The sequence below is a fragment of the Oncorhynchus nerka genome, linkage group LG3, assembly GCF_034236695.1.
Source record: "Oncorhynchus nerka isolate Pitt River linkage group LG3, Oner_Uvic_2.0, whole genome shotgun sequence".
In the NCBI taxonomy this organism is placed as follows: Eukaryota; Metazoa; Chordata; class Actinopteri; order Salmoniformes; family Salmonidae; genus Oncorhynchus; species Oncorhynchus nerka.
The window spans coordinates 1,468,670-1,493,931 of record NC_088398.1 but is presented as its reverse complement, the minus strand read 5'-3'; the positions used below and the strand labels follow the sequence as shown (position 1 = coordinate 1,493,931).

General features: G+C 46.9%; 1 protein-coding gene across 6 annotated transcripts in view; it reads left to right on the top strand.

The window, feature by feature from the left end:
* Nucleotides 1–25,093, top strand: part of LOC115125349 (SHC-transforming protein 1-like) — a 38,474-nt gene extending 13,381 nt beyond the window's left edge. Inside the window, exons 2-16 of one of the 6 annotated variants that reach the window (XR_010460461.1) lie at nt 2,587–2,932; nt 3,249–3,319; nt 5,321–5,384; nt 6,221–6,340; nt 6,552–6,605; nt 10,530–10,581; nt 12,103–12,229; nt 12,321–12,471; nt 12,742–12,799; nt 17,047–17,166; nt 17,452–17,696; nt 17,846–17,938; nt 24,222–24,464; nt 24,549–24,579; nt 24,793–25,093. Coding sequence is in view for 3 of the 6 variants with exons in the window: in XM_065006992.1 (XP_064863064.1) it covers nt 2,351–2,932; nt 3,249–3,319; nt 5,321–5,384; nt 6,221–6,340; nt 6,552–6,605; nt 10,530–10,581; nt 12,103–12,229; nt 12,321–12,471; nt 12,742–12,799; nt 17,047–17,166; nt 17,452–17,696; nt 17,846–17,974 (1,773 nt within the window). In the remaining 3 variants the exon portion in view is untranslated. Of the gene's footprint in view, nt 1–918; nt 2,933–3,248; nt 3,320–5,320; nt 5,385–6,220; nt 6,341–6,551; nt 6,606–10,529; nt 10,582–12,102; nt 12,230–12,320; nt 12,472–12,741; nt 12,800–17,046; nt 17,167–17,451; nt 17,697–17,845; nt 21,076–23,358; nt 24,465–24,548 lie in introns of those variants that run through there. The other 5 variants (XR_010460464.1, XM_065006996.1, XM_065006999.1 and 2 more) reach the window with 5 other exon arrangements.
* The last annotated feature ends 169 nt before the right edge of the window (nt 25,094–25,262 follow it).

The window sequence follows — 25,262 nt, the reverse complement described above, 5'->3', positions numbered from 1 at the left end:
GTGAGCTGACAAGCCCCTGGAGTTATATTCCAGGTTCAACCTCCACTATTCAGTCCTGTGAGCTGACAATTCCCTGGAGTTATATTCCAGGTTCAACCTCCACTATTCAGTCCTGTGAGCTGACAAGCCCCTGGAGTTATATTCCAGGTTCAACCTCCACTATTCAGTCCTGTGAGCTGTGTCTTGTGGCTGGAGACTGTTCATGTTAGACATCTTTAGTTTTCTCTTTGGATGGACTATGCAGATTGTTCGGATTGTAGTTAGCTCAGTGTTTCTAGTTAGGTTAGTACTGGACCGTACTGTGCAGTGTTAAGAAATACACATGCTTCTCCCAGGTAACTGACTATTGGCTTGGCTTGTTTAAACAAGACTGTTTCTGTGGAATCGATAAGGAGAGAGAGAGGGGAGGGAGGTTTAATTAAGTGTAATGACTGGGTGAGGGAGTTCTCTAACAAGCCTCCAGTACCATTCAGGTCTCATTATCACCAAAACAATCGCACCGGTGGTGTCATCAGACAATGACCTACATTCTCTCTTGTTACATCATCACTGTGTGTGTCACTGTTTCTGTAACCAGAAAGAGGCAACTTCTCCAACTCTAGGACTTCTGATGCTATGGTGCTCCAGAACGTATCCACTCTAACCAGGGCAGCAATGTTCTAGAACAGCTCTACCTACGGTTTTAGCCATATCAGAAACTTCAGTCAGGGACAAGCCCAGCATCTGGTCTTTTTCTTATCTAGTGTTGTCTGTTACTAGGTTATGTGCATTGTATAGACTCTGGCTGTAGTTACAGAGTGAGTGTGGAGAGAGACAGACAATCTTTGAAGTAGAGGGACTGTTTAAGAGGACAGTCTGGAGAACGGGAAAGGAGACGAGGAGGGGGGGGAGGGGGAGCGAGAGATCATTTGGAAGAGAAGGCAGGAAGTGGTGGAGCGAGAGAAGGAGGAAGTGCAGCGGCTACTGAGGGAGGCACAGAAAACAGTGTGGAGGAGGAGAGAGGGATTCCAGGAGAGGATAGGAGAGGACAAGCTGAGGGGAGAGAGAAGCGCAGAGAGAGGGAGAGAGACTGTACAGGAGGTGATCTGGAGGAAGAGAGAGGAAGAGGGGGAGAAAGCCAAGGCCATCCAGAGAGGACACGAGACCATCTGGAGGAAGAGAGAGGGGGAGTGAGGAAAAGGGAGAGGGAGTGAAAGAGTACAGAGGAGGAAGAGTTCAATTACTTAGGAGTATTCTCCAGCAGCCTTGGAACCTGAAAAACAAAGCTGCTCACAGAAGAGAAAGAGGGATAAAGAGAGAGAGGAATAAAAAGCAGGAGGGATAGAGAGATTTTCCCTGGCAGAATTGGTGTTTGGCCATAGATCAGCAGGTCTTAACAGAACTTTGCTATATTAAACTCTGCAGATAATCTTACTCTGTTGTATCGACCCTTCACTGCTGTGTCTTGGCAGTGTGTGTGTGTGTGTGTGTGTGTGTGTGTGTATCAGCACTGTGTGTGTGTGTGTGTGTCGGCCCTATATGTGTGTGTCCCTTCTGATCTACTCGTTGGCAGCTGATAGGGATTTTATGGGCCCGTGTCAGGCAAGAGAGGCTAGTGAGCTACTGCCCCGACAGACACGCTGAAACGCGCACACACACACACCACAGACTCACACACGCTGTGCCATTTACAGGCAGTAGAGTAGGTTTCTACTCCAACACATGCTAACAGACACATGAGGGTAGGCCCCTTGATGCAGTAACTCATACCACCTGAGTGTCTGTGTCAATAGACAATCACATTCTGAGGTTGTATGTGGAATCTCCATGGTGCTCAAAGATGAACAACTGGACTTAAGTGCCATGCTACATTAGTTGACATGCTGATGTGCTCAAACAGCATTTTTCAGAACAGGTGCTACATACTTGATCACAAAAATCCTTTTTGATTCTGTCTATTGGAAAGTGGCATTCATTTCTGTGGATTGAAAGTCATAAAATGTTGTAAGACTGATAGTGTAGACACCAAACAACTGAGTATCACTCCATCAGTGTGCTGGGTTAGACTCTTAGAGAGTGATACCCTCTGATCTTCAATCGCTCCTCTTGCTGCTCTCCTCTGTCTTGTAGATGAAGGTGTTTCTTGCGCAGTGTCTGCTGCACTGCCTGACAATGACGGGAGGATATAAAACGGGGCGGACGGATGGACAACGGTCACTGAGAGGGAAAGAAAGACCCGTGTGTTTTTGAGCGAGAGACTGATAATACAGAGAAAGAGAGAATGAACCACCATTGTTGTTTAGACTGAATCACACCAGTGTGTGTGGACTTGTTAGAGAAACACTGAAATAACATCGAACATCTCAGATCCATGATGGAGCTGGTCCCTAAAACTAAGTACACTCACTTCCGGAGTGAATCTCTCAGTTCGAATGACGATACCAACTCCAACCCTTTCTCCCTCCCCCCTTCCACCGCCGCAACCCCCCTCACCCCTCCTGGGCTACCCTCCTCCCTCTCCTCCTCCTCTCTCACCCCCATCCTCCCCCCTTCCTCCCCCCGCCGGGCCGAGAACAGCCCCACCACGCTCTGTTCCTTCTTCCCCAGGATGGGAGCCCTTCGCCTGGGCATCTCTGCTACTCTACTCCCAGGCCTCAAGGTCTCCAGCAGGCCTCAGCAGGCTCAAGCCCCCATGGGGTCTTCAGGGGGTAACAGTTCCAGCTCTCCCACTCCTCACCCCCCTCCCTGTCTAACAGCCCCCTCTCCCCTCCATCGCCCCCCTCTGCAGGATATGAACCGGCTGGGTGGGGCGTCCAGGAGGGCGCGGGTGGAGGGGGGGCAGCTGGGGGGAGATGAGTGGACACGCCACGGCTCCTTCGTCAACAAGCCCACCAGAGGATGGCTACACTCAGACCATGTGGTCAGCACCACTGGGGTCGCCTACTCAGTACGGGTAAGAGTTGGTTGTTCTCTGTTTTTCAGTTTGTAGGATGTAGGCCTATAGGCTAGTACTTGCATATTTCTTTAACTTTCCATATCTGTCAATTTTTCTGTTGCTCTCTCAAAATGATCTCTTGTCTGTCCATCTTTCCATCTGTGTCTGTTTCCATCTTCCCCTCCGGTCAGTGTGGGTGTTCTGGAGGAAATGGAATCCTAGTTCATATGAGTTCCTTTCCTGTTTCCTGTGTAGTGTATAGGCTGTGTGGAGAGGAGTGCTGTAGGATGTGGCATCCCTGTTCATATGCGTCTCCTCTTTATTTCCTGTGTAGTATATGGGCTGTGTGGAGGTGCTACAGTCTATGAGGGCGCTGGACTTCAACACCAGAACTCAGGTCACCAGGTGAGAACCTCCAATTGTTCGAGGGATAGTTCAACCAATTACAAAATGTCATATTGGTTTCGTTACCCTGTAAGCGGTCTATGGAAACATTATGACAATCAAAATCCTCCGGAAGTATCTAAAATTGATTGTGAAGCTCAACAAAGTCACTTATAGATGATTTGAACATGATGTGCGGAAAATGCTAATGTCGGTACCATGACTTGAATGGGATTTGTGCAACAATTGCTAAAACGTTAGCATTTGGAAACAGTGCCAGGAAAACTAAACCAAGGGATGGATTGCTGTCATACCTTGTCCTTAGACTGCTTACAGGGTAAGGAAACCAATGTGTTATTTTGTCATTTGGGTGAACTAACCGTTTAAGCTGTTGTTTAAGGCGAATGATCAAGTTACTGCACGCAGATGTACTGTGGTTAGGTAGTACAAAACAGAGCCATGTAGTTAGAGCTAAGTGTTGTATAGGGCTCTGGTTCAAAACAGAGCCATGTAGTTAGAGCTAAGTGTTGTATAGGACTCTGGTTCAAAACAGCCATGTAGTTAGAGCTAAGTGTTGTATAGGGCTCTGGTTCAAAACAGAGCCATGTAGTTAGAGCTAAGTGTTGTATAGGGCTCTGGTTCAAAACAGAGCCATGTAGTTAGAGCTAAGTGTTGTATAGGGCTCTGGTTCAAAACAGCCATGTAGTTAGAGCTAAGTGTTGTATAGGGCTCTGGTTCAAAACAGAGCCATGTAGTTAGAGCTAAGTGTTGTGTAGGGCTCTGGTTCAAAACAGCCATGTAGTTAGAGCTAAGTGTTGTATAGGGCTCTGGTTCAAAACAGAGCCATGTAGTTAGAGCTAAGTGTTGTGTAAGGGCTCTGGTTCAAAACAGAGCCATGTAGTTAGAGCTAAGTGTTGTATAGGACTCTGGTTCAAAACAGAGCCATGTAGTTAGAGCTAAGTGTTGTATAGGACTCTGGTTCAAAACAGAGCCATGTAGTTAGAGCTAAGTGTTGTATAGGACTCTGGTTCAAAACAGCCATGTAGTTAGAGCTAAGTGTTGTATAGGACTCTGGTTCAAAACAGAGCCATGTAGTTAGAGCTAAGTGTTGTATAGGGCTCTGGTTCAAAACAGAGCCATGTAGTTAGAGCTAAGTGTTGTATAGGACTCTGGTTCAAAACAGAGCCATGTAGTTAGAGCTAAGTGTTGTATAGGACTCTGGTTCAAAACAGAGCCATGTAGTTAGAGCTAAGTGTTGTATAGGACTCTGGTTCAAAACAGAGCCATGTAGTTAGAGCTAAGTGTTGTATAGGACTCTGGTTCAAAACAGAGCCATGTAGTTAGAGCTAAGTGTTGTATAGGACTCTGGTTCAAAACAGAGCCATGTAGTTAGAGCTAAGTGTTGTATAGGACTCTGGTTCAAAACAGAGCCATGTAGTTTGAGCTAAGTGTTGTATAGGACTCTGGTTCAAAACAGAGCCATGTAGTTAGAGCTAAGTGTTGTATAGGACTCTGGTTCAAAACAGAGCCATGTAGTTAGAGCTAAGTGCTGTATAGGGCTCTGGTTCAAAACAGCCATGTAGTTATAGCTAAGTGTTGTATAGGGCTCTGGTTCAAAACATTGCAAATCACAAAATGTACTCTTACTAGCTACCTCCTTTTCACATAGAAATGCATTATTTATCTCCAGTTCATATCCCCCAGTTCTCTTTTTTGCCCTGTTATATTTTGGTCCCTAGCCGCTACCCATTCCGTGTTGGCCAATCTGAAAGGACTGTATAGGTTTAACAGTATTGTGTGTGTGCCTACCGCCCTCACAACCTCTAAATTAGCATGTTCTGGAATCCTGCTGGTTTCCTTCTGGTTTCTATAGTGATGTTTGTATCCATGGTGAGGATGAGTGTGGTTGTCAGGATGATCAAGTCTGTGTTACATGTTGCCAGATTTCATCTAATCTGCTGCACAGTGTGAAATCCGCACAAGTGTGTTACAGAGAGATTCTCACACGTGTTGTTGTTTCAGAGAGGCTATCTCAGTGGTGTGTGAGGCAGTGCCTGGAGCCAAAGGAGCCCAACGCAAGAGAAAGGTACACCAATATACACACACACAGAGTATTATTTATTTATGTGTTAAGTGGAGGGCCGTGGTCAGGGCGTTGTTGGATCTGGATTTAGCTGGATTGACCACTCTGTGGTCAGTGGTACTTCCAGGTAATTACCTCTGTCTCCCTCTTTCTCTCTCACTGTCTCTCTCACACATGTTCCTAGGCCGTCATTGAAAATAAGAATTTGTTCTTAACTGACTTGCCTGGTTAAATAAAGGTAAAAATTAAAAATTAAAAAAAACATGTACACACTGCCCCTTGTATGAGGGAGACTTGTGACTAAGTTGGGGGGGCATTCCTGTAAAACTTAATGCATCCACCCAAACACTACATAAAACAGCTATATACACAACAGACTGGTTTGGCTAAATCATGTCTGGCCCTGGGAGACTGTGGGGGACTGTGTGAGACTGTGGGAGACTTGACTAGGACAAGCTTCAGTGGCAGCCTGCAGCCAGCTGTTCTTCTATATACACACATACACACACACACACACACACACACGGCTCAGACATGCTTCTCCCTCTCTATTGCCTTCACACACACACACACACACACACACGGCTCAGACATGCTTCTCCCTCTCTATTGCCTTCACACACACACACACACACACACACACACACACACACGGCTCAGACATGCTTCTCCCTCTCTATTGCCTTCACACACACACATTCTTCTCTGTATATTGTACAGTACGTTTACTATGTTCTGTTGTTATCCTTTAGAATATCTTGTGTTTCATCTTCCTTATTGGTCAAATCTTCCTTCCCCTGTTGGCCTTCTGTTTAACATGAATGTCCCTCCCCCTCCAGCCGTCGTCTCGCTGTATGACGTCCATTCTGGGGAAACGTAACCTGCAGTTTGCTGGGATGACCATCAGCCTGACGGTCTCTACCAGCAGCCTCAACCTGCTGGCCTCTGACTGCAAACAGGTGACACACACACACAAGCACACTCGGGCATGGATCCTGAATGAGTGTTTGTTGTTATTGATTTATCTGGGTTTGTTATTACAGACTGTTACATGGTGTTAATTACATCATCCAGTCAGTTAGGTATTTCGTATACACTATATCTAACTGTCAATGGAACCAACCCCTACTGCTGAATGGAGAGACATGATCTCTCTCTCTCTTTTCACAGATAATAGCAAATCATCACATGCAGTCCATCTCTTTCGCTTCTGGAGGAGACCCAGTGAGTCATACAGCCCTCTCCCTCGCTCACCACACTATCCATCCTCTATACCCACTCTATTCATTGCTCTGCCTCTGTCCACCCATCTACTTCTCTCTCTCTCTCTCTCCTACTCTCTCTCTCTCTCTCTCTCTCTCTCTCTCTCTCCCTGCTTCACTCTGTCCACCCATCTACTCCTCTATGCCCCTCTCTCTCTCTCTCTCTCTCTCTCTCTCTCTCTCTCTCCCTGCTTCACTCTGACCACCCATCTACTCCTCTATGCCTCTCTCTCTCTCTCTCTCTCTCTCCCTGCTTCACTCTGTCCACCCATCTACTCCTCTATGCCTCTCTCTCTCTCTCTCTCTCTCTCTCTCTCTCCCTGCTTCACTCTGACCACCCATCTACTTCTCTATGCCTCTCTCTCTCTCTCTCTCTCTCTCTCTCTCTCTCTCTCTTTTCTGCTTCACTCTGACCCATCTACTCCTCTATGCCTCTCTCTCTCTCTCTCTCTCTCTCTCTCTCTCTCTCTCTCTCCTGCTTCACTCTGTCCACCCATCTACTCCTCTATGCCTCTCTCTCTCTCTCTCTCTCTCTCTCTCTCTCTCTCTCCCTGCTTCACTCTGACCACCCATCTACTTCTCTATGCCTCTCTCTCTCTCTCTCTCTCTCTCTCTCTCTCCCTGCTTCCCTCTGACCACCCATCTACTTCTCTATGCCTCTCTCTCTCTCTCTCTCTCTCTCTCTGCTTCACTCTGACGACCCATCTACTCCTCTATGCCTCTCTCTCTCTCTCTCTCTCTCTCTCTCTCTCTCTCTCCCTGCTTCACTCTGACCACCCATCTACTCCTCTATGCCTCTCTCTCTCTCTCTCTCTCTCTCTCCCTGCTTCACTCTGTCCACCCATCTACTTCTCTATGCCTCTCTCTCTCTCTCTCTCTCTCTCTCTCTCTCTCTCTCTCTCCTGCTTCACTCTGACCACCCATCTACTCCTCTATGCCTCTCTCTCTCTCTCTCTCTCTCTCCCTGCTTCCCTCTGACCACCCATCTACTTCTCTGCCTCTCTCTCTCTCTCTCTCTCTCTCTCTCTCTCTCTCTCTCTCTCTCTGCTTCACTCTGACGACCCATCTACTCCTCTATGCCTCTCTCTCTCTCTCTCTCTCTCTCTCTCTCTCTCTCTCTCTCTCCCTGCTTCACTCTGTCCACCCATCTACTCCTCTATGCCTCTCTCTCTCTCTCTCTCTCTCCCTGCTTCACTCTGTCCACCCATCTACTCCTCTATGCCTCTCTCTCTCTCTCTCTCTCTCCCTGCTTCACTCTGTCCACCCATCTACTTCTCTATGCCTCTCTCTCTCTCTCTCTCTCTCTCCCCTGCTTCACTCTGACCACCCATCTACTCCTCTATGCCTCTCTCTCTCTCTCTCTCTCTCTCTCTCTCTCTCCCTGCTTCACTCTGTCCATCCATCTACTCCTCTATGCCTCTCTCTCTCTCTCTCTCCCTGCTTCACTCTGACCACCCATCTACTTCTCTATGCCTCTCTCTCTCTCTCTCTCTCTCCCTGCTTCACTCTGTCCATCCATCTACTCCGCTATCCCTGTCACGCCGCCTCTCCATCTTGCTCCGTCCATCTTTCTTTTCCTCTATCCATCTCTCTCTGTATTCCATAGCTCCTTTCCTCTTTTCCTCCTTCCTTTGTCTTCATCCACGTCAGTGGAACTCCCTGCCTCTCTTCCTCAGACATGTATTCTTTCTCTTCCAGCACTTCCTCCTCATCTCTTCCTCCTCCTCTCTTCTTCCTCTCTAGTTAATTGTGTTTCAATAGCTCTTCCTCTTCTTCCTCTCTAGATCATGGTGTGTTAATTGCTCTTTCTCTTCCTCCTCCTCTCTTCTTCCTCTCTAGTTCATTGTGTTTCAATAGCTCTTCCTCTTCTTCCTCTCTAGATCATGGTGTGTTAATTGCTCTTTCTCTTCCTCCTCTCTTCTTCCTCTCTAGTTCATTGTGTTTCAATAGCTCTTCCTTTTCTTCCTCTCTAGATCATGGTGTGTTAATAGCTCTTCCTCTTCCTCCTCTCTAGATCATTGTGTGTTAATAGCTCTTCCTCCTCTAGATCATGGTGTGTTAATAGCTCTTCCTCTTCCTCCTCTCTAGATCATTGTGTGTTAATAGCTCTTCCTCCTAGATCATTGTGTGTTAATAGCTCTTCCTCTTCCTCCTCTAGATCATTGTGTGTTAATTCCTCTTCCTCATCTAGATCATTGTGTGTTAATAGCTCTTCCTCTTCCTCCTCTAGATCATTGTGTGTTAATAGCTCTTCCTCCTCTAGATCATTGTATGTTAATAGCTTTTCCTCTTCCTCCTCTAGATCATTGTGTGTTAATAGCCCTTCCCCTTCCTCCTCTAGATCATGGTGTGTTAATAGCTCTTCCTCTTCCTCCTCTAGATCATGGTGTGTTAATAGCTCTTCCTCTTCCTCCTGTAGATCATGGTGTGTTAATAGCTCTTCCTCTTCCTCCTCTAGATCATGGTGTGTTAGTAGCTCTTCCTCTTCCTCAACTCTAGATCATGGTGTGTTAGTAGCTCTTCCTCTTCCTCCTCTCTAGATCATGGTGTGTTAGTAGCTCTTCCTCTTCCTCCTCTCTAGATCATGGTGTGTTAATAGCTCTTCCTCTTCCTCCTCTAGATCATGGTGTGTTAGTAGCTCTTCCTCTTCCTCCTCTCTAGATCATGGTGTGTTAATAGCTCTTCCTCTTCCTCCTCTAGATCATGGTGTGTTAGTAGCTCTTCCTCTTCCTCCTCTCTAGATCATGGTGTGTTAATAGCTCTTCCTCTTCCTCCTCTAGATCATGGTGTGTTAATAGCTCTTCCTCTTCCTCCTGTAGATCATGGTGTGTTAATAGCTCTTCCTCTTCCTCCTCTAGATCATGGTGTGTTAGTAGCTCTTCCTCTTCCTCAACTCTAGAGCATGGTGTGTTAGTAGCTCTTCCTCTTCCTCCTCTCTAGATCATGGTATGTTAGTAGCTCTTCCTCTTCCTCCTCTCTAGATCATGGTGTGTTAATAGCTCTTCCTCTTCCTCCTCTCTAGTTCATTGTATTTTAATAGCTCTTCCTCTTCTTCCTCTCTAGATCATGGTGTGTTAATTGCTCTTTCTCTTCCTCCTCCTCTCTTCTTCCTCTCTAGTTCATTGTGTTTTAATAGCTCTTTCTCTTCCTCCTCCTCTCTTCTTCCTCTCTAGTTCATTGTGTTTTAATAGCTCTTCCTTTTCTTCCTCTCTAGATCATTGTGTGTTAATAGCTCTTCCTCCTCTAGATCATTGTGTTAATAGCTCTTCCTCTTCCTCCTCTAGATCATTGTGTGTTAATAGCTCTTCCTCTTCCTCCTCTAGATCATTGTGTGTTAATAGCTCTTCCTCTTCCTCCTGTCCAGATCATTGTGTGTTAGTAGCTCTTCCTCTTCCTCATCTCTAGATCATGGTGTGTTAGTAGCTCTTCCTCTTCCTCCTCTCTAGATCATGGTGTGGTAATAGCTCTTCCTCCTCTCTAGATCATTGTGTGTTAATAGCTCTTCCTCTTCCTCCTCTAGATCATTGTGTGTTAATAGCTCTTCCTCTTCCTCCTCTAGATCATTGTGTGTTAATAGCTCTGCCTCTTCCTCCTCTAGATCATTGTGTGTTAATAGCTCTTCCTCTTCCTCCTCTAGATCATGGTGTGTTAATAGCTCGTCCTCTTCCTCCTCTAGATCATTGTGTGTTAATAGCTCTTCCTCTTCCTCCTCTAGATCATTGTGTGTTAATAGCTCTTCCGACTAAACGTCTTTGCTTCCTTCTCTCTTCCAACTCACCCACTCTCCCCTTTTCTCCTCACCCTCCTCTTCATATTTCCCTCTCATTTACCCCTCCCACCCTCTCTTCCTCCTCCCCATCCCCCTCTTCTCTTTTCTCTCCCTCAGGACACAGCAGAGTATGTAGCATACGTGGCCAAAGACCCAGTCAACCAGAGAGGTGAGACTCAATGTCATCCCTCCAATAGATTTATCCAGCAGCACATCCAGTCCTTGTTCAGTACCTTACATCGTCACCCTCCAATAGATTTATCCAGCAGCACACCCAGTCCTTGTTCAGTACCTTACATCAATGTCATCCCTCCAGTAGATTTATCCAGCAGCACACCCAGTCCTTGTTCAGTACCATACATCAATGTCATCCCTCCAATAGATTTATCCAGCAGCACATCCGGTCCTTGTTCAGTACCATACATCAATGTCATCCCTCCAATAGATTTATCCAGCAGCACATCCGGTCCTTGTTCAGTACCTTACATCAATGTCATCCCTCCAATAGATTTATCCAGCAGCACATCCAGTCCTTGTTCAGTACCTTACATCAATGTCATCCCTCCAATAGATTTATCCAGCAGCACACCCGGTCCTTGTTCAGTACCTTACATCAATGTCATCCCTCCAATAGATTTATCCAGCAGCACATCCGGTCCTTGTTCAGTACCTTACATCAATGTCATCCCTCCAATAGATTTATCCAGCAGCACATCCGGTCCTTGTTCAGTACCTTACATCAATGTCATCCCTCCAATAGATTTATCCAGCAGCACATCCGGTCCTTGTTCAGTACCTTACATCAATGTCATCCCTCCAATAGATTTATCCAGCAGCACATCCGGTCCTTGTTCAGTACCTTACATCAATGTCATCCCTCCAATAGATTTATCCAGCAGCACATCCGGTCCTTGTTCAGTACCTTACATCAATGTCATCCCTCCAATAGATTTATCCAGCAGCACATCCGGTCCTTGTTCAGTACCTTACATCAATGTCATCCCTCCAATAGATTTATCCAGCAGCACATCCGGTCCTTGTTCAGTACCTTACATCAATGTCATCCCTCCAATAGATTTATCCAGCAGCACATCCGGTCCTTGTTCAGTACCTTACATCAATGTCATCCCTCCAATAGATTTATCCAGCAGCACATCCGGTCCTTGTTCAGTACCTTACATCAATGTCATCCCTCCAGTAGATTTATCCAGCAGTACATCCAGTCCTTGTTCAGTACCTTACATCAATGTCATCCCTCCAGTAGATTTATCCAGCAGCACATCCGGTCCTTGTTCAGTACCTTACATCAATGTCATCCCTCCACTTTGTTGCTTTTATGTATTTTGTTTGGTTGCTTTTTGTGCTATTGCTTTGTCTGCATGCTACATGTTGCTTGTCCTATATTATTCTGTGTGTGCTCACTGCTCATTGATTGTCTATATTGTAATTGTTTTTAATAACCTGCCCAGGGACTGCAGTTGAAAATTAGCCAGCTGGCTAAAACCGGCACTTTTACTGAAACATTGATTCATGTGCACTGTCCCTGTAAAAATAAACACAAACTCAATATATTTATCCAGCAGCACATCAAATCCCTGTTCAGTACCTTTCTTTGGACAGTGAGGCAGTGCCAATATTCTGTTTCCTTACCTCTGTTGTTTACCCTCCTCTCTGCTTCCTTTCTGTCCAGCGTGTCATATCCTGGAGTGTTCGGAGGGCTTGGCCCAGGAAGTCATCAGTACCATAGGGCAGGCCTTCGAACTACGCTTCAAACAGTACCTGAAGAACCCCCCCAAACTGGTCACCCCCCATGACAGGTGTGTGTGTGTGTGTGTGTGTGTGTGTGTGTGTGTGTGTGTGTGTGTGTGTGTGTCACTCCTGAGTTCTAACTCCTCTTCCCTTTCTCAGGATGGCTCCGTTTGATGGCTCAGCATGGGAGGAAGAGGAAGATGAGGGAGCACCGCCCCCTGCAGATGTTCCGTACTATAATAACTTCCCCGGGAAACAACCTCCTCCTGGGGGACTGGTGGACATGAGGGCCCGCCCTGTGGCTACGCTGGTGAGATATATATTACATACACACACACACACATCAAGTAATTGTTAGTCAATTGTATTGAATCCAGACTGCAGCTCCAGGAGAGAGAGGGCACTTCGGTATGTAGGCTAATCATCTGACCCAGTCTCACATCACGGCAGGCCTTAGTCTTCCACTCTCTCTGGCACTCTCCTTATTCACCTCACAGTGTGTGTGTGTCTCGTCAGATGATCAGTGTAATGTATGTTTTTCCATCTGTATCTTAATTGCTTCTGGTGTGTGTCTTTTCAGCCCTATGGACAGCCGGGTCAGAATGATATTCACAAGCAGCCGCTTCCCCCTCTACCAAGTGAGCCATCCCTCTCACTCTCTCTCTCTCACACACACACACACACTCACACACACACACACACACACACACACACACACACACTCAGCTAAAGGATATGAGGTGACACAATACAATGACTTGCAGTGAGAGAATGACACGGACACAGTGAGAGGAAATGAGTCAGATTGACCTTGTGTGTGTTGCTCTCGGACAGTGTGTGTTGCTCTCGGACAGTGTGTGTTGCTCTCGGACAGTGTGTGCTGCTCTCGGACAGTGTGTGTTGCTCTCGGACAGTGTGTGTTGCTCTAGGACAGTGTGTGTTGCTCTAGGACAGTGTGTGTTGCTCTAGGACAGTGTGTGTTGCTCTCGGACAGTGTGTGTTGCTCTAGGACAGTGTGTGTTGCTCTAGGACAGTGTGTGTTGCTCTAGGACAGTGTGTGTTGCTCTCGGACAGTGTGTGTTGCTCTCGGACAGTGTGTGTTGCTCTCGGACAGTGTGTGTTGCTCTAGGACAGTGTGTGTTGCTCTAGGACAGTGTGTGTGTTGCTCTAGGACAGTGTGTGTTGCTCTAGGACAGCTCTAGGACAGTGTGTGTTGCTCTAGGACAGTGTGTGTTGCTCTAGGACAGTGTGTGTTGCTCTCGGACAGTGTGTGTTGCTCTCGGACAGTGTGTGTTGCTCTCGTCGGACAGTGTGTGTTGCTCTCGGACAGTGTGTGTTGCTCTAGGACAGTGTGTGTTGCTCTCGGACAGTGTGTGTTGCTCTGTGTTGCTCTCGGACAGTGTGTGTTGCTCTCGGACAGTGTGTGCTGCTCTCGGACAGTGTGTGTTGCTCTCGGACAGTGTGTGTTGCTCTAGGACAGTGTGTGTTGCTCTAGGACAGTGTGTGTTGCTCTCGGACAGTGTGTGTTGCTCTAGGACAGTGTGTGTTGCTCTAGGACAGTGTGTGTTGCTCTAGGACAGTGTGTGTTGCTCTCGGACAGTGTGTGTTGCTCTCGGACAGTGTGTGTTGCTCTCGGACAGTGTGTGTTGCTCTAGGACAGTGTGTGTTGCTCTAGGACAGTGTGTGTTGCTCTAGGACAGTGTGTGTTGCTCTAGGACAGCTCTAGGACAGTGTGTGTTGCTCTAGGACAGTGTGTGTTGCTCTAGGACAGTGTGTGTTGCTCTAGGACAGTGTGTGTTGCTCTCGGCTCTCGGACAGTGTGTGTTGCTCTCGGACAGTGTGTGTTGCTCTCGTCGGACAGTGTGTGTTGCTCTCGGACAGTGTGTGTTGCTCTAGGACAGCGTGTGTTGCTCTCGGACAGTGTGTGTTGCTCTCGGACAGTGTGTGTTGCTCTAGGACAGCGTGTGTTGCTCTCGGACAGTGTGTGTTGCTCTCGGACAGTGTGTGTTGCTCTAGGACAGCGTGTGTTGCTCTAGGACAGTGTGTGTTGCTCTCGGACAGTGTGTGTTGCTCTCGGACAGTGTGTGTTGCTCTAGGACAGTGTGTGTTGCTCTAGGACAGTGTGTGTTGCTCTAGGACAGTGTGTGTTGCTCTCGGACAGTGTGTGTTGCTCTCGGACAGTGTGTGTTGCTCTAGGACAGTGTGTGTTGCTCTCGGACAGTGTGTGTTGCTCTAGGACAGTGTGTGTTGCTCTAGGACAGTGTGTGTTTCAACTGGTCTCTGTGTTCCCATAGGGGTGTTGTGACGTGAATACCATTAATGCGATAACAATTATTTAATCAAATCAATTTACTACGTTTAAATGATTATGTGATTAAATTAATGCTGTAACAATTAACTCATTAGTAGTTGTACGTCCTTAGTAGTTGTAGTAGGTTTCATCTAACTCCATCTCCTCCCACTGGACTTCCTCTCATCACCATGTCCTTAGTAGTTGTAGTAGGTTTCATCTAACTCCATCTCCTCCCACTGGACTTCCTCTCATCACCATGTCCTTAGTAGTTGTAGTAGGTTTCATCTAACTCCATCTCCTCCCACTGGACCTCCTCTCATCACCATGTCCTTAGTAGTTATAGTAGGTTTCATCTAACTCCATCTCCTCCCACTGGACTTCCTCTCATCACCATGTCCTTAGTAGTTGTAGTAGGTTTCATCTAACTCCATCTCCTCCCACTGGACTTCCTCTCATCACCATGTCATTAGTAGTTGTAGTAGGTTTCATCTAACTCCATCTCCTCCCACTGGACTTCCTCTCATCACCATGTCCTTAGTAGTTATAGTAGGTTTCATCTAACTCCATCTCCTCCCACTGGACTTCTTCTCATCACCATGTCCTTAGTAGTTGTAGTAGGTTTCATTTAACTCCATCTCCTCCCACTGGACTTCCTCTCATCACCATGTCATTAGTAGTTGTAGTAGGTTTCATCTAACTCCATCTCCTCCCACTGGACTTCCTCTCATCACCATGTCATTAGTAGTTGTAGTAGGTTTCATCTAACTCCATCTCCTCCCACTGGACCTCCTCTCATCACCATGTCCTTAGTAGTTATAGTAGGTTTCATCTAACTCCATCTCCTCCCACTGGACCTCCTCTCATCACCATGTCCTTAGTAGTTATAGTAGGTTTCATCTAACTCCATCTCCTCCCACTGGACTTCCTCTCATCACCATGTCCTTAGTAGTTGTAGTAGGTTTCATCTAACTCCATCTCCTCCCACTTCCTCCACTGGACCTCCTCTCATCACCATGTCCTTAGTAGTTATAGTAGGTTTCATCTAACTCCATCTCCTCCCACTGGACCTCCTCTCATCACCATGTCCTTAGTAGTTGTAGTAGGTTTCATCTAACTCCATCTCCTCCCACTGGACCTCCTCTCATCACCATGTCCTTAGTAGTTGTAGTAGGTTTCATCTAACTCCATCTCCTCCCACTGGACTTCCTCTCATCACCATGTCCTTAGTAGTTGTAGTAGGTTTCATCTAACTCCATCTCCTCCCACTGGACCTCCTCTCATCACCATGTCCTTAGTAGTTGTAGTAGGTTTCATCTAACTCCATCTCCTCCCACTGGACTTCCTCTCATCACCATGTCCTTAGTAGTTATAGTAGGTTTCATCTAACTCCATCTCCTCCCACTGGACTTCCTCTCATCACCATGTCCTTAGTAGTTGTAGTAGGTTTCATCTAACTCCATCTCCTCCCACTGGACCTCCTCTCATCACCATGTCCTTAGTAGTTGTAGTAGGTTTCATCTAACTCCATCTCCTCCTACTGGACTTCCTCTCATCACCATGTCCTTAGTAGTTATAGTAGGTTTCATCTAACTCCATCTCCTCCCACTGGACTTCCTCTCATCACCATGTCCTTAGTAATTGTAGTAGGTTTCATCTAACTCCATCTCCTCCCACTGGACTTCCTCTCATCACCATGTCCTTAGTAGTTGTAGTAGGTTTCATCTAACTCCATCTCCTCCCACTAGACTTCCTCTCATCACCATATCTGCTGGTGAGAAGAATTTCTAAACGGATGCCTCAGATTTATACAGTGTCGTGGAAATTTCCTCTATTTACCAAATCATGGGAGCAAACCACACACACAAGTCAGAGTTAGTTATCAAAGTCCATCTTTAATTATATGAGCTCTATCACAATCCTGTGACTCTCAGATAAATTCAGTGTCTCTCCATGAATTCTCTGAGAGCCCCTTCCACATTGCAATAGCATTTTGACTTTCAACAGTTCAGTATCTCTAATGAAAAGTTGAGAGTACCAACACAATGGCAAATGGGATCCTTTATAGCAAAGATACACAGGACAAGACAGCATTGGCATAATTCATTGTTCAGCTTTGTCTCCTTTCTCAAACTCAGAACCATAAACCAATACTCCATATCAACAGGCATATATCAAATCCATCCTATCTTGACAAGATCACAGAGACACACTGACTGGCACACAGACATTGTGGAGCCAAGAGATACACGCTTGATGATCCCTTGACCTCTCCCCTCTCTCCGGCCCATGCAACTTAGTCTTGACATAGAACAGATACTGCAACCATGCCACAGTATTATACAAAAATAACATTCTTATGAGAAGTAACTTACAAACATATGATGAATATAAAACATCTTACCTATGTTACCAACAAATTCTGATTATTCCCCAACAACATCCTGTGAATTATCTGGGTTCTTCTATCTGTGACATCGCAGAACAGATATTCTATATAGCTGTTCTACTCTAAATGTTTCCCATCCCTGAACACCTCCCAGGTGATACTGACAGACAGTTATGTGATTAAACTCCTCTGATTGGTTGTTTCAGTGGGAGCAAAGGAGGGAGGGCGGGACCTGTGTGATGACCCCTCATACGTCAATGTGGATAAACCCCGCCTCGCAACAGCTGCAGCCAATGGCAATGCTCACAGAGATGCGTTCGACATGAGTGAGTCCCAGTTGGCCCTATCAGCTAGAGTCTGTATACAATACATCAACTGGCCCTGCAGTCTATAGCAGTCACTATCAATCATCTCAGATAAGACTAATTAGAATGGTTATCAGCTATATTGCAGTAATTACACTACAGTAGAAGTCATTAGTTTTTTCATTTGGGTTTGGACATAGGGGAAATTAGAATATTGTTATCCTGAATGTATCAAGAATTAATCTGGTCTGGTCATATGGTTTCAAAACGTCTCTCTCGCTCTGCCCTCTCTCCTTCTCCCCTCAGAGCCTTTTGATGATTCCCTGGGTGTATCAGGTCTGGGGGTCTCAGCGGCGCCCCCTCTGGTGGAACAGCTGCAGTGCGAGGCCTGGTTCCACGGCAGCCTGAGTCGCAGGCAGGCTGAGAGACTGCTGACCCGTGACGGAGACTTCCTGGTCCGAGAGTCAGGCACCACCCCTGGACAGTACGTCCTGACTGGACAACAGGGGGGTCAGCCCAAACACCTACTACTGGTCGACCCAGAGGGAGTGGTGAGTTGGGAGGGAGAGGTGTCTGAGTTAGAGCGAGCCACCCGAAGCCTTCCCACTTATCAGCTGTGACGTGATATGTTTTGTGACCCTCTCTCTTTCTCTGTGTGTGTGTGTGTGTGTCTGTCTGTGTGTGTTGTCCAACTACTCAGGTACGTACCAAAGACCACCACTTTGAGAGTGTGAGCCACCTGATCAGTTACCACATGGACAACAGACTGCCCATCGTATCAGCAGGCAGTGAGGTGTGTCTGCAACAACCAGTGGAGCACAGGGCCTGAACACACACACGCAGAAATGCAACACACACACACTCTCAGAAACACTACACACATAAGCAGTGCTGACAACATTAAGGAAAGCCAAAAAAAACACCTCTAACTCTTTCTGCCAAAATCATTTGCTCTCTGCTTTTCCTCACACCCTTCTCTCCTCCTTGACGACTCACTGTTACCTCCGTGATCCCTCCTTCTGTTCATCCTTCCGTCATCGAGGTCCACTCCCTCCATCCCTCCAAAGAACGTGGGAGTAACACCTAGGAACACTTTATTTTCCTTCTCATCGGGACAGAAATGAATACAATTTAGTAAAAAAATGGAGCATTATTAATTAAATCATGCCATTCATTCAGAAATGATTATATCATAGTAAAGGACTATGCACCTTGGAGGGGAGGAGTGAAACGTAGAGAAAGGAATGGAGGGAGAGGTCTTGATCCAGACATGGCAGAGGAAACAGTTTCTCTCACCGTCACAGAAGCACTCCAAAGACTTGTCTGATGATTGGACTCATCAGAGAGCTCAGACATGGATCCTCCAATCAAATATCAGTGGAACACAGGAACAGCCAATCAAATATCAGTGGAACACATGAATAACCAATCATGACTGAGATCAGGCCTCCTGTTAATATGCATTGACATTTTTGTGTCCACACCAATCAGGGCCCTCGCTTACCATCAAGCCACTTCCAATAAAATACCTTTCATCTTTGACCATTGACCCTGAGTGATACCTGATGATGTCACGGAGGACGTCTCTGTATGCAAAAAGAGGGTTGCTATACCAACAGCCATTGTCTCCGTCTGTCCAAATATGGACAAGGTTTCTTTCCGGCCTCCGAAGGTGGAGTTTGATAAAAGGATGTCCGACATCCGCCTGTCTGTCTGCATGGGACTGGTCTCCCTGTCTGTCTGCATGGGACTGGTCTCCCTGTCTGTCTGCATGGGACTGGTCTCCCTGTCTGTCTGCATGGGACTGGTCTTTCCTTTCTGTCTGCATGGGACTGGTCTTACCTTTCTGTCCTGATCATGACAAAGAAAGTGGACTTGGTTGGACTGGGGCAGCAGAAACCATGGAGATGACTCCTACACCAACATACAGTGTGCTAGTCTGTATCTGTCATGTGTACTTTCATTGGGAGTATAGTGTCTTTACATAGAGAGGGATGGAGAGAAGACTGGGAAGGGGCAGGAGGCCAGGGGGAGGTTCCACATCTAGAGATGTCATCAGACCTAGACACGATGTCATCTGAAAGAGCTCAAAACCAATTCTACGACGATGTCACAGTCAACCCAAATGCGGCTGTCACAATTTAATCGGTGCTGTGTTGGAATCGTAGTTCGGATTAATGCCAATATTTTCTTGCTTTTCAATGGATTTGTTGTTAATATCTGCTTGCCTTGACAATCTATGGCCATGTCTCTGTCTGGACGGGTGGGGAGTGGAGAGGTTGGGGGGCATACTGGATGAAGTGTGTTTAATGCCGAAAGCGTTCGGTCCAGAGCATTCAAAGCATAGATTTTATCTCCTCCCCAAATGTGCTGCAACACTTGGTCAGGAGATTAGCTTTTAGCGTTAGCATTAGCGTAAGCATTAGTGTGTGATGTGTTTCTTGTCAGCTCACTGCAGGGAAAACTGCAGTGTTGTTCACAACAAAATCTGGGAGCTTCGCGAACGTTGGTCAGACGTTGGACTTTGACGTGTTGTTTTCCTTGGAATTAGAAGATGGTAGAGGGAGAGAACGTGGAGGAATCATCCTCTCCCTCCTTCTCTTCATGATATGTTTTGTATCTTTTACTCGTGCCTTGTTTCTTCGATGCAGTCACCTCACTCCAGTGCAGTCTGTCACCTAATGTACTGTGCTTATTGTACAGTCAGTTGATGTACTTAATCCAAATGTAGTGGACCGTTGGATCCTGTCACATGGTCTCTCAGTCCATCAAAGACTCTGCAAAAAGGACACTGACTCTCACCACCCAGGTCCAGTGATGCCAATCCGCTCCTCTATTGCACATTCATTCTTACTTCCTGTTGTCACTTGTTGTTGTCACGGTTGCTTGATGTCGCAGCTCTCATTAGAGGGATTTCCACTCCACCTGTAAATAACATCAGATCTGATTGGTTGGTTTGAGTTCTTGGTTCTGAAATGAAAGTCTTTATTGTTTAGATGTTATTAATAACATGGGTGGGACAGAACCAGATACTGTATTTCACATGTAATACCCACGGAATACTTTTCTCTCTGAATCTAATTCATTTTGATTCTAGCCAATGAACCATGTCCAGGTTTTTGAGGGAGGCTGAAACCAAACTGTAAATGTGGAAGTGAAGAGTAAACTGGGATCTGCCACCTGCTGTACAAAATATTTCTGTCTCATCAGTAGGGTTGCAAAATCCTGTGGTTTTCCAGAAATCCTGGTTGGAGGATTCACGGAATTCCTGTTTATTCGCTTGTGTAATTCTAGGATTATTTTAACCAGGATTTCTGGGAAACTGGGGAATTGTTTTATTCATCTTTCTCATCGTGCTTGTGTGTGTGTTGTGAGAGAGGATGTGTGGATGATCAGAGTTTATGGTTGGGAGTGTAGGGGGTTGTGTAGTTCTTACATGGTGGCACTTGTGCTCTGTGTGTGAGGCCTTTGCTTCATTCTGTCACAAACACACAGACTGTTAGACACAGACTGTTTAAGTGACTATAGGTCCTGGATAGGCAACAAGAAAACAAGTATACAAACCCCAAGGTGTGTGTGTAAAAGGAATCATCTATCCTCTACATAATTTGTGAAACATTCTAGCGTTGTCATTGTTCATCACAGTTGCCTTTGTTGCATGGAAATCATTTTTTTTACAGTTTCTATATTGTTGTTTTGATGTACTTTTTAATTTGAGTTTTGAAAGCCAAAGGGTTATTTTCAATTAGCCTTCACAAATATATTGATTTAATTTTTTACTTTTTACAGTTCTGTTGTAATGCTCTTGTTCTTTTGGGGGAAAATACATCTGTTTACACCTGTACCTGAAATCACAGATTGCATATAAATGCATATGTCATGAATCTTTCTTGGTGAGTTTGGCTTTAAAATGCAGTTTCTGGATTTACACTTTCGTCTCCTGTGATGTGTTTTCTAAAATGTTGATTCATAACTATTAAATAGAACATATCCCCTTTACTTATTTATTCTGCTAAATACAGGTGAGGACGATATATTGTTTTAATTGAAGTTATACACTTCGAGGAGACGATCAAGGAGATTATGAGAGGACAAGGAAAGAGACAGGATCGGGCAGGAAGAAGTTACTTGAGTTACCACAGGGGGGTTAGAGGCTAGTTGAGTTACCACAGGGGGAGGTAGAGTCTAGTTGAGTTACCACAGGGGGAGAGGTAGAGGCTAGTTGAGTTACCACAGGGGGAGGTAGAGGCTAGTTGAGTTACCACAGGGGGAGGTAGAGGCTAGTTGAGTTACCACAGGGGGAGGTAGAGGTTAGTTGAGTTACCACAGTGGGGAGGGTAGAGGCTAGTTGAGTTACCACGGGGAGGTAGAGGTTAGTTGAGTTACCACAGGGGGTAGAGGCTAGTTGAGTTACCACAGGGGGGTAGAGGCTTGTTGAGTTACCACAGGGGGAGAGGTAGAGGCTAGTTGAGTTACCACAGGGGGTAGAGGCTAGTTGAGTTACCACAGGGGGAGAGGTAGAGGCTAGTTGAGTTACCACAGGGGGTAGAGGCTAGTTGAGTTACCACAGGGGAGGTAGAGGCTAGTTGAGTTACCACAGGGGAGGTAGAGGCTAGTTGAGTTACCACAGGGGAGAGGTAGAGGCTAGTTGAGTTACCACAGGGGAGGTAGAGATTAGTTGAGTTACCACAGGGGGGTAGAGGCTAGTTGAGTTACCACAGGGGGAGGTAGAGGCTAGTTGAGTTACCACAGGGGGAGGTGAGGCTAGTTGAGTTACCACAGGGGGAGGGGGTAGAGGCTAGTTGAGTTACCACCGGGGAGGTAGAGGCTAGTTGAGTTACCACGGGGTGTAGAGGCTAGTTGAGTTACCACAGGGGAGGGGGTAGAGGCTAGTTGAGTTACCACAGGGGGAGGGGTAGAGGCTAGTTGAGTTACCGCAGGGGGAGGTAGAGGCTAGTTGAGTTACCACAGGGGAGAGGTAGAGGCTAGTTGAGTTACCACAGGGGGAGGTAGAGATTAGTTGAGTTACCACAGGGGGGGGTAGAGGCTAGTTGAGTTACCACAGGGGGAGGTAGAGGCTAGTTGAGTTACCACAGGGGGAGGGTGAGGCTAGTTGAGTTACCACAGGGGGAGGGGGTAGAGGCTAGTTGAGTTACCACCGGGGGGAGGTAGAGGCTAGTTGAGTTACCACGGGGGGTAGAGGCTAGTTGAGTTACCACAGGGGAGGGGGTAGAGGCTAGTTGAGTTACCACAGGGGGAGGGGGTAGAGGCTAGTTGAGTTACCGCAGGGGGAGGTAGAGGCTAGTTGAGTTACCGCAGGGGGAGGTAGAGGCTAGTTGAGTTACCGCAGGGGGAGGTAGAGGCTAGTTGAGTTACCACAGGGGGAGAGGTAGAGGCTAGTTGAGTTACCGCAGGGGAGGTAGAGGCTAGTTGAGTTACCACAGGGGGAGGTAGAGGTTAGTTGAGTTACCACAGGGGGGGGGGTAGAGGCTAGTTGAGTTACCGCAGGGGGTAGAGGCTAGTTGAGTTACCGCAGGGGGTAGAGGCTAGTTGAGTTAACGCAGGGGGTAGAGGCTAGTTGAGTTACCACAGGGGGTAGAGGCTAGTTGAGTTACCGCAGGGGAGGTAGAGGCTAGTTGAGTTACCACAGGGGGAGGTAGAGGCTAGTTGAGTTACCACAGGGGGAGAGGTAGAGGCTAGTTGAGTTACCACAGGGGGAGGTAGAGGTTAGTTGAGTTACCACAGGGGGGGTAGAGGCTAGTTGAGTTACCGCAGGGGGTAGAGGCTAGTTGAGTTACCGCAGGGGTAGAGGCTAGTTGAGTTAACGCAGGGGGTAGAGGCTAGTTGAGTTACCACAGGGGGTAGAGGCTAGTTGAGTTACCGCAGGGGGAGGTAGAGGATAGTTGAGTTACCACAGGGGGGAGTAGAGGCTAGTTGAGTTACCACAGGGGGAGGTAGAGGCTAGTTGAGTTACCGCAGGGGGAGGTAGAGGCTAGTTGAGTTACCACAGGGGGTAGAGGCTAGTTGAGTTACCACAGGGGGTAGAGGCTAGTTGAGTTACCGCAGGGGAGGGTAGAGGCTAGTTGAGTTACCGCAGGGGGAGGTAGAGGCTAGTTGAGTTACCGCAGGGGGGGAGGTAGAGGCTAGTTGAGTTACCGCAGGGGGAGGTAGAGGCTAGTTGAGTTACCGCAGGGGGGGAGGTAGAGGCTAGTTGAGTTACCGCAGGGGGGGAGGTAGAGGCTAGTTGAGTTACCACAGGGGGCAGGTAGAGGATAGTTGTGCCTCTACATTAAGTGCCAAGGTGTACAGTAGGGTCTGGGGTTAGAGAACGTGCATTGGTGCAGGGTCCATGTCAGCAAATGTTCTATATTCATACCTCTGGTGATAACATGTCCTATAGCTGCCATTCTCAGAATCATTTCAACCTGGACGATGACCACCACGCAGTCATCCAACAATATAGAAATCAGAATAGTGGGGCTTACTTATTTCAACCTGTTCAGAACACAAAACACATATTACCAGATGAGAGAAACAATAGACAGTCACTGGACAAAGAGAGGAGGCATATTGTGCGCTTTTACAGTAGAGCTGCATTGAGCAGGTGATACTGGAACTATCCTGAGGGGTGTACCGTAGGTGTGGTGGATAGATTATGCTTTACATAGGGAGAGACTGTTCCAGACTGGCAAGAACCCTAGAGATGCAGAGAGAGAGCTGGAGGGAGGGAGAGAGAGAGGGATGGTGGGGTGCAGAACACACCCAGAGCCAGCGAACAAAATGTTTCATAACCAGGGGTGACTGGTGTGTCTGTGTTCCAGAGTGTAGAAGAATAGAATAGAGAAAGATCAGGAGCTGAGAGAACACCCCCTGGTGTTGGTAGTGTTGATGTCACTATAGGAGGAGCTCTCTGGACAGGAGCTCTCTGGACAGGAGCTCTCTGTCCACTCACACCCAGTCCAACCCTGGTCTTCTCCTCTTCCTTTCCTCCTCTACTCCTCTGGGATTGACCTGACCCCTATTCCTCTCATCTCCCATTTCTATCATTTCTTCCACCTGTCCTCCGTGTGGAGCAGTGCCACAGAGCCATGCACCCCCAGCGTCCTCTCCCCCAGGCCATGCCCTCCTCCCTCGGGCAGAACCTGCGTGACATGGCCATGGGCCTAGGCAGAGGGAAGAACTTCCTTGGTGGGAACATTGCCTACGGCTTCATCCAGTCCCTCAAGGAGTGCGTCTACTTTGTACTCTGCTGCTGGTGCATCAAGGAGATACTGGACTGACTGACTGAGACACTACGAGAGGGAGAGAGGGGCACGAGGGTGAGGTTCTATTTCCTGCGTGTCTCTGGATGTGTTTCTCTCTTCCTCCTTTTCACTCTTTCTCCTCTGTTTTTCTCTCACCAGCTAAGATGTTAAACACAGCGTGTGAAGCGGTGTAAGTATGAGTCTTGTCATTACATACAGTAGATACTGTACATAGTTTGACTCCAAAATAGAAGACGTTTGCCAAACTGTTTTCTGACAACATCATTTCCTTTCAGCTACATGTTACCTGTAAAATATTCTACCAAGTATGTAGGACTGTGTAGTATGTTATGGTTTACATGTTGTACTATATGGCCCTGGTGTGTGGATTTGCTCCTCTTAGTGCCCATGATGCAGTTCTGTATTCCTGTCTGGAGGCTTGGGAAACTGATGTGCTGCCTGGTGTATCAGAGGATCTCTGTTATTCTCTGATCCTGAGTCAGTCGGTCTGGAGACCTGCAGTGTGTGTGTGTGTGAAGCATCGTCTTAACACCAATCTGCTGATCCTAGACCTGTGGAGAAACCAAACCTGTGCGGCAATGGACATGGCTTTTGATGCTGCTTAGGTCACATTTAATTTCACATTTTATTCATTTCTGTACAGTCTTAATTAATATGCAAGGAATAAACTATGTAATATCTGATTTTGTTTGTGTGTGCTAACCAGAGTCAGGTGGTGTGTGTGTGTGTGAAACAAAAAAGTAGAGCCTGACATCTGCCAATGTCATCATAGTGTCAGGTCGCACCACTCATCATCGGAAAAGCATTGCGTATGGTATATTTTGTATACCCACTCTTTTCACCTGCGTGTGT